General features: G+C 41.8%; 1 protein-coding gene across 1 annotated transcript; it reads left to right on the plus strand.

Moving 5' to 3' along the window:
* Nucleotides 1–4,090: 4,090 nt before the first annotated feature.
* Nucleotides 4,091–5,131, plus strand: LOC308495172 (melanoma-associated antigen B5-like; the record flags this gene model as incomplete). The annotated part of the gene is made up of 1 exon (XM_081043094.1): nucleotides 4,091–5,131. One exon carries the CDS (start codon nucleotides 4,091–4,093, stop codon nucleotides 5,129–5,131), a length of 1,041 nt encoding a protein of 346 aa, XP_080899220.1.
* Between the last annotated feature and the right edge of the window lie 9,863 nt (nucleotides 5,132–14,994).

The following is a 14,994-nucleotide window of genomic DNA, read 5'->3' on the forward strand; positions in this document are numbered from 1 at the left end:
CAAAAGTAAAGGCTGGTTAACTCAGCCTTATTCTTTGTGCTCTTTGCCTGTACAATTAAATAATATATACCTGTATTTGCTTAGCTAATTCAAACAGTATGAGAAATTAATTCATAATGTATTCAACTCCTTGCTCATTTCTTCCTTTTTCCTCTAGCAATAACCCTCATGGGAGGGTTCTCTGGTAGTACTCGTCATGGTAAGAAACATAAGACCAAGACAAGCCCATAGAATTTTAGAGTCTAGCCATAATATAGGTCATGTAAGGAAGATGGTGACACACACTCTAAGAAATAAGTAAATGATAAGTACAAAGAAGGATTGTGAAGAAAGGTTGCAGATGAGAGCAATTTATTGTAAATCACGTGACCAAGGCGGGGTTGGGCCTTGGGAAACTGCCAGACCTGGGGCAACGGTATGGTGGTGGAGAGGTCATTGTAAGCCAGGCTTCATGGGGGGCTGGATGAAGCTGTGGGAGTGGTGGGCAGGGGCCAGACCCTCAGATAATGGGACTCAGAGTTGAGAGACAAAGACGGGAATGGAAAGGACATCTTAACGGTTACTTTGGAGTGTGGGAGAACAAGAGAGGAACCTCCATCTGGAGCCACACAGAGAGGGCCCTGTGCGCTTGCCCTGGGGCAGAGGATCACAGTGCACACACCAGGTGTTTTAGGCATCAGATGTCCACAGAGTCTAGAAAGAAAACATCAATAAACCTCAAAAGATCAGGGGCTCACAAAATCACTGGGCTCAGCCCCTTCCCTTTGGAAAGTAGATCTATAAGAAGTGAAGTCGGATCAGAGGCTAAGTGTGGCTAATGAAGAGAGGGAAGACATCGGTGTGTTTTCTCTGATAACACAACACCTGCCGTGGGCCCTCCTCTGCTTTTGCCGCACCTTCCCCACCTCGCATCACTCCTGGGGCTCAACACGGTCTCTGCTGGGTTTGCAGTACGGAGACTAATCAAGAGCTTTCAAAGTTGTACCATTTCCCAGGAAGCCTTTCATGGAAGACAGGAGTTGAGAGGAAGACTCTGAAGAATGAGGACTGATGAGACATACCACTTGGTAACTGGAGAGAGACTGGCTTCTGTCTGCTCTCAGACCCAGAAGGCCCGGACAGGGCTGTCGGGCTGAGCATCCCCTCCCTTACTTTCAGGGTTCTCAGGGACCTGCGAGCTTGGTTCTATGTGGGTGACCTTAAGCTGAAAGAAGGAGCAGTCCCGGTTCTTGTCAGGAGTCATGTAAGGACCCCGAGTGAGCATTGGGGCTCACTCCTACCCTGAACAGAGAGGCCCCAAGGAGTCTGAATCCTGCTGTCAGCCCAGGAAGGGTGCAGGGAGGACAGCCTCATGCGGCACTCCCTGACCTTCCCTCCCTGGCACCCCAGGAAATGAGCACGTAGTCTGCGGCTCTGAGACCCAGGACACTACAGGGACGCATTCCAGGCCCTGCCAGGATTCAAGTGCAGAGCCCGGAGAGACCACAGGGTATCGCACACCCCAGGGCAGTGAGGTGGCCCAGAGACTGCCCCAGCCATCAACCCTGGGGTGCCTTGGTCAGGGCTGTCAGACTGACTCGGAGAGAAGGGTGGCAGAATGGAGGGCCTTGGTCTGAGGGGAGGGTCCTCAGGTAAGCCAAGGAAGATGTCCCCGGCCCTGCCAGGAGTCGAGGTGAGGACCCTGAGTCAGGATGTAGGGAACACTGCACACTCAGAACTGAGAGGACCACAGAGAACCCTGCCCCTGCTGGCTGCCCTGGGTACCTGGGCACTGTTGACAGGAAGTGACATACTCACTTCCTCCCGTGATGTCACAAAGGGGTGAGAGACTTACTCTAAGGGGTGTGGCCTAAGGACCACAGTGGAAGGATCTCTAATCTTTCCAGAAGAGGCCAACGTGAATACTGTGAGGACGAAGGGAACCACACACCTCACAGCAGTAGAAACACGACAGAATTCTCTTCCTTACCTGGCCGCAGGAGACTGAGACAGGTATGGTCAGAGGCAGAGGTCCTCACTTCCTCCTAGGGGTCTCAGGGTGGTGCTGGCCTTAGCAGGAGGAGTAGGCCTAAGGGCTGGGGATGAATTCTAAGCCAGAATGGGGGTGGAAGCAACCACTGAGGGACCATCACCACTAAATCGTAGGGATGACAAAGAATCTGGTCACAACCCTGGTTTCAGCCCTTGAAGACCCAGAACAGGGCTCTCCCACTGAAGCTCCCCCAACACTTATTTACATCAGGTCTATGGGAGGTGAAATCTTTAGTTTGAAATTGGAGCCACCATTCGATTAAAGGGGTGGGCGTACCAGGCCCTATGTGGAGCCAAAGTAAGGGCCCTTATTGAGGACTGAGGAACCCAAAGTGACCGGGACAGAAAACTCCCACCAAGCAGTCAGTACTGGGGACACTTGGGCAGGGATGATAAGCTGAGGGGCCCTGTGGGGACAGAGCCAGGAGTGCAGTTTCCAGGCTCTCGGCCTCACATGGAAAGGTGCTGGCTCAAGTAGTAAATGGCCATCAATTGTGATTGGATGGCCATGAGCTGTGGTTAGCTTGCCGTCAGCTTTAACCAGTGAGCCACTGGGCCCCTAATATAACTGCCATGGCTACGCTAGCAGAAAAATGGGGAGGCTAGCAAGAGGATGGTGGCTGAGCTAGCAAGAACGGATTGGAGCTAGCAAGTGAGGTTGGTTGGTTGGCAGAGAAGCGGAGTGTGGATTGTGGATTGTGTGGCTCCTGCTTCCTGTGTCTCCAACTCAGCGACCAGGGAGACTATAGTGGTATGACTCCCCCATCTATGGCTCCATGGGTGTTCCTTTTTGGCCTCACCAAGTCCTGTGTTCTTATGTGGGGAACGGGACCAGTGACCCCACATGACACCCTGCATAACAAATGGCCAGGGACAGGGTGGCAGTGCCTTGAGATCCCTGCCTGAGCCCAGGAACTCTGGCTGTGCCCAGAGAGAGTGGCAGTGCCCTGAGAGGCCCTGGCTGTGCCTGGGGAGACGGTGATACCCTAAGAAGCCCAGAAAGTCTGGCTGTGCCCAGAAGGACTGGTGGTGCCCTGAGAAACCCTGGCTGTGCCCAGGGAGACTGATGGTACCCTAAGAAGCCCAGGAAGTCTGGTTGTGCCCAGAAGGGCTGGTGGTGCCATGAGAAACACTGGCTGTGCCAAGAGCCTGGCTGTGTCCAGAATATTGCATTCACCTCCAAGCTCCTCTTACAAGGCCCCTAGCGGAAGCTGCTTGTCACATAGATAGTGACGTGAGACCCTGTAGGGGTGGAATATGGGGAGAAAGCCAGGAGTGCAGTTTCCAGGCTCTCAGCCTCACGTGGAAAGGGCTGGCTCAGGTAGTAAATGGCCATCAATTGTGATTGGATGACCATCAGCTGTGGCTAATTGGTCGTCAGCTATAACCAGTGAGCCATTGGCCACTAATATAACTGCTGTGGCTACGCTAGCAGCAAATGGGGACTAGCAAGAAGATGGTGGCTGAGCTAGCAAGAGCGGATTGCAGTTAGCACGGAGGATTTGGGTTGGTTGATTGGCAGAGAAGTGGAGTGTGGATTGCAGATAGTGTGGCTCCTGCTTCCTGTGTCTCCAACCCAGCCACCAGCGAGACTATAGTGGTATAACTCCCCTACCTATGGCTCCATGGGTTTCCTTTTTGGCCTCACCATGTCCTGCGTTCTTATGTGGGGAGTGGGACAAGAGACCCCACAAGAGACCCTGCTTAACAGGCCCTTTTACTTAATTCTTGTGGGTCCCATGACCTCTCACCAATTGGATGCTCTTCAATATGAGACACGAGACTCCTAAAACTAAAAGACGGCCAGCCCCTGCTGTCCTGTCAGTATGCTAGAGTCAGAGCACACAGGATGCAGCCTAAAGGGGACAGGCCCATTAGAACAGGAGCCCTGTGGGTTTTTCGAGCAGTGCCCTTGGGGAAAACTGCAAACTTAGCCTTCCTTATAATCAAGGTGATATTTCCATGCAGAAGGTACACACATTCTCTCAACCTTCCACCCCAGGTGCCCACATCAATGTGCTATCATCCTGCCTGACTGCTGTCCCGGACCAGAGCCATCATGCCTAGGGGTCGGAAGAATTTGCCCCGTGCCGATGAGAAATGCAACCGGGGTCGCGATGACTCCACGAGTCAGAATACACTTCAGGCAGCATCAGTAGAGGAAGAAGAGATGCCCTGCTGCTCTTCTTCTGTTTTGGGGGATAATCCCCAGATGCTATCAGCTACAGAGACAAGTAGCACTTCCCAGGGCTCTTGGAGTCCCTCGTCTACCACCATTGCCTCTTCAGGTTCTTTTCACACAATATCTGATACAGATGATGAAAGCCTAGATGAGGAACATGCACGCTCCTCTAACTCCTCATCTTCTGTGAACTCATGGAGTGAGACTCTAACTATGAAAGTGGAATTGGTGGAGCAATATCTTCTGTACAAGTATAAAATGCAGCAGCCCATTCTGAAGGAAGAGATGATCCAGATTGTAGGAGAAAATAACCAAGAGGAGTTGGATGACATCCTCCAGAAAGCCTCGGATCGTATTGAGGCCGTCTTTGCGGTTTATTTGCAAGAAGTCGACTCAAGCAACCACGCATATGAGCTCGTCAGCAAACTGAACCTCCCCAATAATGGGAGGGTGTATGCTGGCAGGGGATTACCCAAAACGGGTCTCCTGCTGAATATTCTGGGCCTGATCTTCATTAAAGGCAACCGGGCCAGCGAGGAGGAGATGTGGCAATTCCTGAATATGCTGGAAGTATACGCTGGGAGGAAGCACCATGTCTATGGGGAACCCAGGAAGCTCATTAACAGAAATCTGGTGCAGTTACAGTACCTGGAGTACCGCCAGGTACCTGACAGCGTTCCTGCACGCTACGAGTTTTTATGGGGCCCCAGAGCTCACGCTGAAACAAGCAAGATGCAAGTCCTGGAATTTTTGGCCAAGGTTAATGACACAGTCCCTAGTGCTTTGTCACCTTGGTATGAAGAGGCTCTGCAAGACGAAGAGAGAGCACGAGCCACAGAGGCAGTGAGGGCTGCCACTGGTGCCACAGCTGGACATGATATCACGGCCCCAGCTTCTCCCACCCCTAGTGATGTCTGAGGATTTTTATCAAGATAAAAAAAAAATGACAGCACAATAGGGATTTTTGTGGAAATGTGAAAGAATCCCACAGTAAAATTTTGGGGAGAATGGAATAGAAAAAAAATAAATAAAGCATCATCAACCTTGATTTTACTGACCCAGTGTTTTGTTTCATAAAATTGATGTATATCTTGGTGTATTAAAGACTGTAGGAGATGGTAAATCTTAACAAGTTAGACCTCTCACTCACTCTCTCTTCTCTTCCCAAAACATAATTGAGCGTCTGCGCTTTGGAAGGCTCTGTGCTAGTACTAGGCTTGCAAACATAAAGACCCAGCCTCTGCCCACAGAACTTTGGAAGCTGGGAGCTTCAGTCATGTGAGGAAGATGTTGAGATCCCCTCTATGACTTACAGGAGAGTAAAAAGGACGAGTGAGACGGGAGGGCTTCCAGGTGAAAGCACTCAAGCATATAACCCCTGAGGCAAGGCAGTTGAAGTTTTGGAAGCTACAAGTCAGTCCCCACAATGCACTTTTACATTAAACTACACGGTGGAGGACTGTATGAGGCTATGGGACTGGTGAGCAGAGGCCAGATCCTCAGATGAGGTGTCTGAGTTGAGAGAAAATGACTGGAAAACTGCACTGTGGGGCAAGGTCCAAAATTAAGGCCCAATAATATGGGCTGCCTGGACACTTGGTGAAACCAGCAGGGCCTCACATCCCCAAAATGCAAGTTCCCGTCCATAGTCCTCACTTGTACATAAGGTCCCCTACCAAAAAACCAGCTTTATAAGGGGACGAGGCATAGATCTTGCTCATTCCTAAGCAGCAGGCATCCGGTCCCTACCACCCTGCAGAATTTTGCAGACAATCTGATTACACGCTGCCATGGGAACTAGGGGTTAGCTCACCCTCTTGATATCACAAAGGCCCCGTCCCAAAGACACTGTCTCTTCACTGAGTTCCCGAGTGTAAACCCCGTATGGCACAGTGGGGCACGTGGGGTCCTCCCCGTCATGTGAGTACACGTGGTTAATAAATCGCTGTCTATCTCATCTCTGCAGTGTCCAGTGTTGTGTGTTTGGACACCCCATGACCACCTTACTCACCTCATGGGGTAAACAGAAGGCCATAAAACATGCTCTTGTGAATTACATTGGGATGGTAGATAACCCAGAAAGAAATGTCCACTTGGGGCAGTGTAGTAGTTATCTCAGGCTGCCATAACAAAATACCTCAAACTTGGTGGCTTAAACAACCAAAATTCATTTTCTCACTCTTCTGGATGCTGGAAGTCCAAGGTCAAGAACTGGCAGGGTAAGTTCCCTCTGAGGCCTCTCTCCTTGGCTTGTAGACAACTACCCTCTTCACGTGGCTGTCTCATTGGGTGAGTGTGTCCCCGGTGTCTCCTCGTGTGTCGTAATCTCTTCTTATAAGGACACCACTCACACTGTATTATGGCCTACTTAATGGCCTCATTTTTAACTTAACCATCCTTTGAAGACCTGATTTGCAAGGGGAATGGAGATAAGATACATGCTGAAGATAAAGGACAAATGTGTATATGAAATTTTCTTTTATATAAACCTAAAGGTAACCACCCCCGAACAAATCCAGAACTGAGACACATAACATAAAAAAAAGAGGAAGCAGAGGAAAAATCATAGAATACCACCAAACTAAAATAAGACAGAAACAGAGTGGAAAAGAAACAATGGAGACACTGAGCTACCAGAAAACAAAAGATAGAAAAGCTATAGAAAATCCTCATATATCAATAATCACCCTAAATGTAAATGGACTGAACTCACCAATAAAACACCACAGAGTACCAGGTTGGATCAAAAAACAAAACGAAACCATATGCTACCTTCAAGAGACACATCTCAGCTATAAGGACAAATAGAGACTCAAAATGAAAGAGTGGAAAAAGATACTCCAAGCAAATGGTATCCAGAGAAAAGCATTGCAGCCATACTTATATCTAATAAAATATACTTCAATATAAAAAAAGTAATAAGATTCAAAGATGGACAATTCATAATGATAAGGGACTCAATACATTAAGAAGACATAACATTTATCAATATATATGCTCCTAATCAGGAAGCACCACAATATATAAAGCAACTACTAACAGAACTAAAGGGAGAAACTGACAAAAACACAATTATACTAGGGGACTTAAATACATCATTGACAGCTATGGATAGATCATCCAAACAGAAAATAAATAACGAAAAAGTAGCCCCAAATGACACATTAGATGAAATGGACATAATTGACATTTATAGAGCACTTCATCCTAAAACATCAGACTATACATTCTTTTCTACTGTACATGGAATATTCTCAAGGATAGACCATATATTGGGACATAAAATCAGCTTCAGCAAATTTAAGAAGATTGAAATCATACCAAGCATATTCTCTGATCACAAGGCTTTGAAATTGGATATCACCTGCAAAAAAAAAGCAGGAAAAAACACAAATACATGGAGATTAAACAACATACTTTTAAAGACCGACTGGGTCAAAGAAGAAATTAGAGGCGAGATCAAAAGAAACATAGAAACAAATGACAATGAAAATAAATCCTACCAAAACTTTTGGGATGCAGCGAAAGCAGTTTTAAGAGGGAAATTTATATCATTACAGGCCTATCTCAAGAAACAAGGAAAATCCCAAATAAATAATCTCATGTTACACCTTAAAGAACTAGAAAAAGAAGAACAAGTGAAATCCAAGGTCAGCAGAAGAAAGGAAATAACAAAAATCAGAGCAGAACTAAATGAAATAGAGAACAAAAAGACAATAGAAAAAATTACTTTTTCTTAAAATATGAATCTTGTGTTGATATCTACCAGTTTATTGTTCATATTCTGAGAAGTTCTTTTATGTAAAAAATTACATACTAAGCTCTGAGGAAACACTTTTTTAAAAACTATAAACATAAAAGCAACTGTCCTCATAAAAAAAAAAAAGAAAAAATTACTGTGACAAAGAGCTTTTTCTTTAAAAAGATTAACAAAATCGACAAACCCTTGGCTAGACTCACTAAGATAAAAAGAGAGAAGACACTAACAAAATCAGAAATGAAAAAGGGGAATTATCACAGACACCACAGAAATACAAAGGATCATGCAAGAATACTATGAAGGACTATATACCATCAAATTCAATAACCTAGGAGAAATGGACAAGTTCTCGGAAACATATAGCCTTCCAAGTCTGAACCATGAAGAACTAGAAAATCTAAACAGACTGATCACCAGAAACGAAATTAAATCAGTCCTCCAAAACCTTCCCAAAAGCAGAAGTCCGGGACCACATGGCTTCACTAGTGAATTCTACCAAACCTTGAAAGAGGATCTAATACCAATCCTGCTCAAAGTCTTCCAAAAAATTGAAGAAGAGACAGTACTCCCTAACTCATTTTATGAGGCCAACATTACCCTGATACCAAAACCTGGTAAGGACAACACAAAAAAAGAAAACTACAGACCAATATCTCTGATGAATACTGATGCAAAAATCCTAAACAAAATTTTAGCAAATTGAATACAACAATACATTAAAAAGATTATTCTTCACAACCAAGTGGGGTTCATCCCCGGGGCACAAGGATGGTTCAACATCCGCAAATCCATCAATGTGATACATCACATAAACAAAATAAAGGACAAAAATCATATGATTCTATCAATTGATGCAGAAAAGGCATTTGACAAGATACAATATCCATTTATGATTAAAACACCTAATAAAATAGGTATAGAAGGAAAATACCTTAACATAATAAAGGCCATCTATGACAAGCCCTCAGCTAATCTCATAATTAATGGTGAAAAACTGAAGCGCTTTTCTCTATGTTCAGGAACACAACAAGGCTGTCCCCTATCACCTCTGTTTTTCAACATAGTGTTGGAAGTCCTTGCCAGAGAAATCAGGCAAGAAAAGAAATAAAAGGCATCCAAATTGGGAATGAAGAAGTTAAATTATCACTCTTTGCAGATGACATGATGCTATATATAGAAAACCCTAAAGACTCCACCAAAAAGCTATTAGAAACAATCAACGAATACAGTAAAGTTGCTGGCTACAAAATCAACGTACAAAAGTCCATTGCATTCCTATACACTAACAATGAAATCTCAGAAAAAGAAATACAAAAAACAATTCCTTTTGCAATTGCAGCAAAAAGAATAAAATACCTGGGGATAAACTTAACCAAGGATGTGAAGGACCTATATGCTGAAACTACAAGATATTTTTGAAAGAAATTGAAGAAGACACAAAGAAATGGAAAGACATTCCGTGCTCATGGATTGGAAGAATCAACATAGTTAAAATGGCCATATTATCCAAAGCCATATACAGATTTAATGCAATCCCCATCAAAATCCCAATGGCATTTTTTAAAGAAATAGAACAAAAAATCATTAGATTTGTTTGGAACCACAAAACACCCCGAATAGCCAAAGCAATCTTAAGAAAAAAGAACAATACTGGAGGTGTCACACTCCCTGACTTTACCTTGTACTACAGGGATACAATAATCAAAACAGCATGGTATTGGCAGAAAAACAGACACATAGACCAATGGAATAGAATTGAGAACCCAGAAAGAAAACCACATAAATATGGACAGATAATTTTTGACAGACTTAAAGAAGCTAAAAACATACAATAGAGGAAAGACAGCCTCTTCAATAAATTGTGCTGGGAGAATTGGATAGCCACGTGCAAAAGAATGAAACTGGACTGCTATCTGTCACCATGTACCAAAATTAATTCAAAATTGATCAAAGACTTAAGCATACGACCTGACACAATAAACCGCATAGAAGAAAATGTAGGTACTAAACTTATGGACCTTGGGTTCAAAGAGTATTTTATGAATTTGACTCCAGTGGCAATGGAAGTAAAAGCTAAAATAAACGAATGGGACTATATGAAACTTAAAAGCTTCTGCACAGCAAAAGAAACCATAGACAAAATTAAGAGGCAACCAACTGAATGGGAGAAGATTTTTGCAAACAGTGCCTCCAATAAGGGGCTAATATCGAAAAGTTACAAGGAACTCATGAAGCTCAAGAACAAAAAAACAAACAACCCAATTAAAAATGGTCAGATGACCTGAAGAGACATTTCTCCAAAGAGGATATCCAAATGGCAAATAGACATATGAAAAAATGCTCAACATCCCTAATCATCAGAGAAATGCAAATGAAAACCACAATGAGATATCACCTCACCCCAGTCAGAATGGCTTCGGTCAACAAGACAGATAGTAACAAGTGTTGGAGAGGCTGTGGAGAAAAAGGTACCCTCATACACTGTTGGTGGGAATGCAGACTGGTGCAGCCGTTATGGAAGGCAGGGTAGAGGTTCCTCAAAAAATTACGAATAAAATTACCATATGACCCAGCAATCCCTCTCCTGGGTATCTACCCCCAAAATTTGAAAACATTTATACATAAAGACACGTGTGCTCCAATGTTCATTGCAGCTTTGTTTACAGTGGCCAAGACATGGAAACAACCAAAATGTCCTTCGATAGATGAATGGATAAAGAAGTTATGGTATATATACACAATGGAATACTATTTGGCAGTAAGAAAAGATGATATAGGAACATTTGTGACAACATGTATGGATTTTGAGAGTATAATGCTAAGCGAAGTACGTCAGACAGAAAAAGCAGAGAACCATATGATTTCACTGATATGTGGTATATAAACCAAAAATAACAAAAGAACAAGACAAACAAATGAGAAACAAAAACTCATAGACACAGACAATAGTTTGGTGGTTACCAGAGGGTAAGGAGGGTGGGAGGTGGGAGATGAGGGTAAGGGGGATCAAATATATGGTGATGGAAGGAGAACTGTCTCTGGGTGGTGAACACACAATGGGATTTATATATGATGTAATACAGAATTGTACAGCTGGAAAAACAAAAAAAGAAAAGGAAATGAAGGAAACAATCCCACTTAAAGTTGCATTAAAAAATTAAATACTTAGAAATTAACTAAGGAGGTGAAAGACTTGTGTACTGACAACTATAAAACATTGTTCAAATAAAGAAGAAACAAACAAATGGAAAGACATCCCATGTTCATGGATGGACAGACTTAATATTGTTTAAATGTCCACACTACCCAAAGCAATCTACAGATTAAATGAAATCCCAATGACAATGTTATGAAAACAGAAAAAACAACCCTGAAATTCACAAAGGATCCCAATAACCAAAGTAGTCTTGAGAAAAAAGGACAAAGGTGAAAGCCTCACACTTCCTGATTTCAAAATATCTTACAAAGTCATAGTAATTAGAATACTATGGTACTACCATAAATACAGATGTGTAGACCAATTGAACAGAATAGAAAGCCTAGAAATAAATCCACATATATAGTCAAATGATGCCTGACAAAGGAGCCAGGACTACACAATGGGGGGAAAATTGTCTCTTCAACAAATGGTATGGGAAAACTGGATATCCACATGCAGAAAAAGACATTGGACTCCTGTCTTATACCATGTATAAAAATTAACTCAAAATGGATTAAAGACTTAAACATAAGACCTGAAACTATAAAACTCCTAGAAGAAAACATAGGAGAAAATCTTCATGACATTGGTCTTGGCAATAATTTCTTTGCTATGACACCCAAAGCACAGGCAACAAAAGCAAAAATAGACAAGTGAGAGTATATCAAACTAAAAAGTCTTCTTCACAGCAAAGAAACAGTCAATAGAGTGAAAAGGCAATCTATGGAATGGGAAAAATATTTGCAAACTATGTATCAAATAAGAGGTAAATATCCAAACGTTTTAAGGACCTCCTACAACTCAATAGCAAAAAATCAAATAATTCAATTTCAAAAGGGGCAAAGGACTTGAAGAGATTTCTCCAAAGACATACAAATGGCCAACACATATGTGAAAAGGTGCTCAACATCACTAATCATCAGGGAAATGCGAATCAAAACTATAATGGTATGTCACCTCACATCTGTTAGAATGGTTATCAAAATGATAAAAGATAACAAGTGCTGCCAAGGAGGTGGAGAAAAGGGAACCTTTGTATACTTTTAGTAGGAATGTAAGTTGGTACAGCCACTATGGAAAACCGTATGACGGTTCCTCAAAAAACTTAAAAATAGAAGTACCATATGATCCAGCAATCCCACTTCTGGGTATATACCCAAAGGAAATATAATCAGTATCCTGAAGAGATACCTGCACTGTCATGTTCATTACAGCATTATTCACAATAGACAAGACATGGAAACAGTCTGTCTGTTAATGAATGAATGGATCAAGAAAATGTGATAGATACACACACACACACACACACACACACACATAATGGAATAATATTCAGTGTTTAGAAAAAAGGAAATCCTGCCATTTGCAGCAACATGGATGAGCCTAGATGACATGATGGAAAGTGAAATAAGCCAGACACAGAAAGACAGACACTTCATGATCTCACTTTTATATGGAATCTAAGAAAGTTGACCTCATAAAAGCAGAGAATAGAATGGTGGTTGCCAGAGGCTGGGGGTTGGAGGAAATGGGTATAGAGTTTCAGTTATACAAGATGAATAAATTCTAGAAATCTTCTGTACAACATCACGCCCATAGTTAATAATACTATATTGTATACCTCAAAATTTGTTAAGAGGTTAGATCTCATGTAAATGTTCTTACCACAATAAAAATATTTAAAACAAGCCATGTTCCAGAGAGGGTTCTCAATCAGCCTGAATCCTAGATTGAAGACAACGTGGAGTAGAACTCTAACCCTTGATAGACAAGTAGCGTGAATGAGAAATAAACCTTTGATATCTAAAGTAAAAAAAAAAATCAAGGGGAAAAAATGACCAAAAACTCTATGGGAAAAAAGGGGGGAGGGAGATAAGAAACAGTTCCCTAAAAAAAGTATCAAAACTGCCCTTTAATATATAAGATGTTTAACTTCACTTAAACTGAGAGAAAAGCAAATTAAATCTACACCATTTCTCACCTAGCAGATTAACTGGTTCAAAACAAATCAAATCAAAACCACTGTGGAACACATTCTGCTGAGGTTGCAGGGAAACAGATCTCATTTTCCTAATTCTGGGCTCGTTTTTGTCTTTTAGGTGTCAACTTGGATGTTACCTCTTCAGTGACTTTCCTTGATCACTCAATCAAAAGAATCTGAAAATGTCTTGTTAATTGTTTACTTGTTTATTATTTCTTGGCCTTATCCCAGAAAATAAGCTCACTGGAGGCAAGGACTTTATCAGTCTTGTTAAACAATGCTGCATCCCCACAATAAATGGTCAACAATTAAACAATGAATGAATGAATGATAGACAGTTAAAGGTTAAAGAAAACTCTTCAGAGAACAATATATCTAAGGTATGACAACTTTAGAATGAAGATGGTATTTATAAATTCTAAAAATATGGATTCTCTTAGAATTCTAAGGGCAGTTTGATCTATCGGCATTTCTTAAGACATGAAAATGTAGGAGTGAAATTATAGTTTTTATAGGTTCCCTTTAACATTCCTGTTTTAACTTACAATTACTTTTTCTCACAAAGTGGTCATGATGTATTGTAATTATAAGCCTTGAAATGCACATATCAGAGACAGTGGAAATGTCATGGGTGTATGCGATGTCAGAGGAGTAGTAGATGGGGGTGAGGGGTTATAACTGTGTGAGGGATGTAAATGATAAATGTCTAAACTATTACATTGTGTTGTACACCTGAAACTAATAAAAAAATTTTTTAAATTGAGTACCTAAAAGCAAACAAACAAAAAGAAAAGCACATTATCACTGTGTCTTTAGAAAACACATAGCAAGGTTTTCTCTGGGTGGTGAAATTATAGATTTTTGTTTTGTGTTTTTCTTTGGGATTTTTGGTACTGGGCATGAATTATTTTTGTAATTAGAAAAAAATGCAATAAATGTTCCGTTTTCAAGGGAGAAAAGAAATATAGTTCAGGAAGGACAAGAACGACGATTTTTGATGTGAATATGTTTCATCCCCAACAGTCTACCAGCCCAAGCAGCATAATTGGGAAGAAAATGCCAGCTGTTTGTCTTTCAGTTGTTCAATGTAATTCATGGAGTTGGTTTTCATTGTTGTTTTTAATGTTTTCTCCCAAATGGTGAGACCAGTGTTCCCAAGCTTTAATACCATATTTATGTAGGTGACTCATGTCTGCCTAAATATGGCTGGACAAGCAGGAAATCTAAATGCATTAAAAATTAAACTTCACTTTTGAATATATACATAAGAATGATGTTTTCTAAACTGGCAGAATCAAGTTTTCAACTTGAGTATTTGTTACAAACACAGATTCCTGGGTCCTATCTCAGAATTTCAATCAAAATCTCTAAGGTCATTCTAGTTTGGGAAACATGAAGCTAGAACTTGGGTTAAGCTTGCTCCTAGTCCCCATCCACTTCAGGAACCCTGGGAGGATGGATTTTTTTTAAAGAGAGTCATAATTTTTCTCCAAATGCAGTGCTCTATCATCATGCCAAAGCCCCATACTCATGGTCAAGTGGCATTAGCACCGCCAATGCCTAGATGGAAATAAAGGCTCTGAACTCATCACACTAGATAACTCATCACCTAAAGTCAGGAAAGTGATTTTCACGCATTTTATTTTTATCTGAATCCTTTAAAGTAGTTGTTTTGAGTATTGGGTTATATTTTCTGTGAGCATTTATAGTGTTTTAGATTCTCTGCCAAATCAATATTATTTTCTCAATAGCCCTGGGAGAGAGTAGAAAATTGTGATCAGTTATCCACAGAGCATTTTGCCACAGGGATTCCTTCTTCCCAAACATCTACTGACAAAGAC

The sequence above is a fragment of the Rhinolophus hipposideros genome (assembly GCF_964194185.1).
Source record: "Rhinolophus hipposideros genome assembly, chromosome: X".
NCBI lineage: Eukaryota > Metazoa > Chordata > Mammalia > Chiroptera > Rhinolophidae > Rhinolophus > Rhinolophus hipposideros.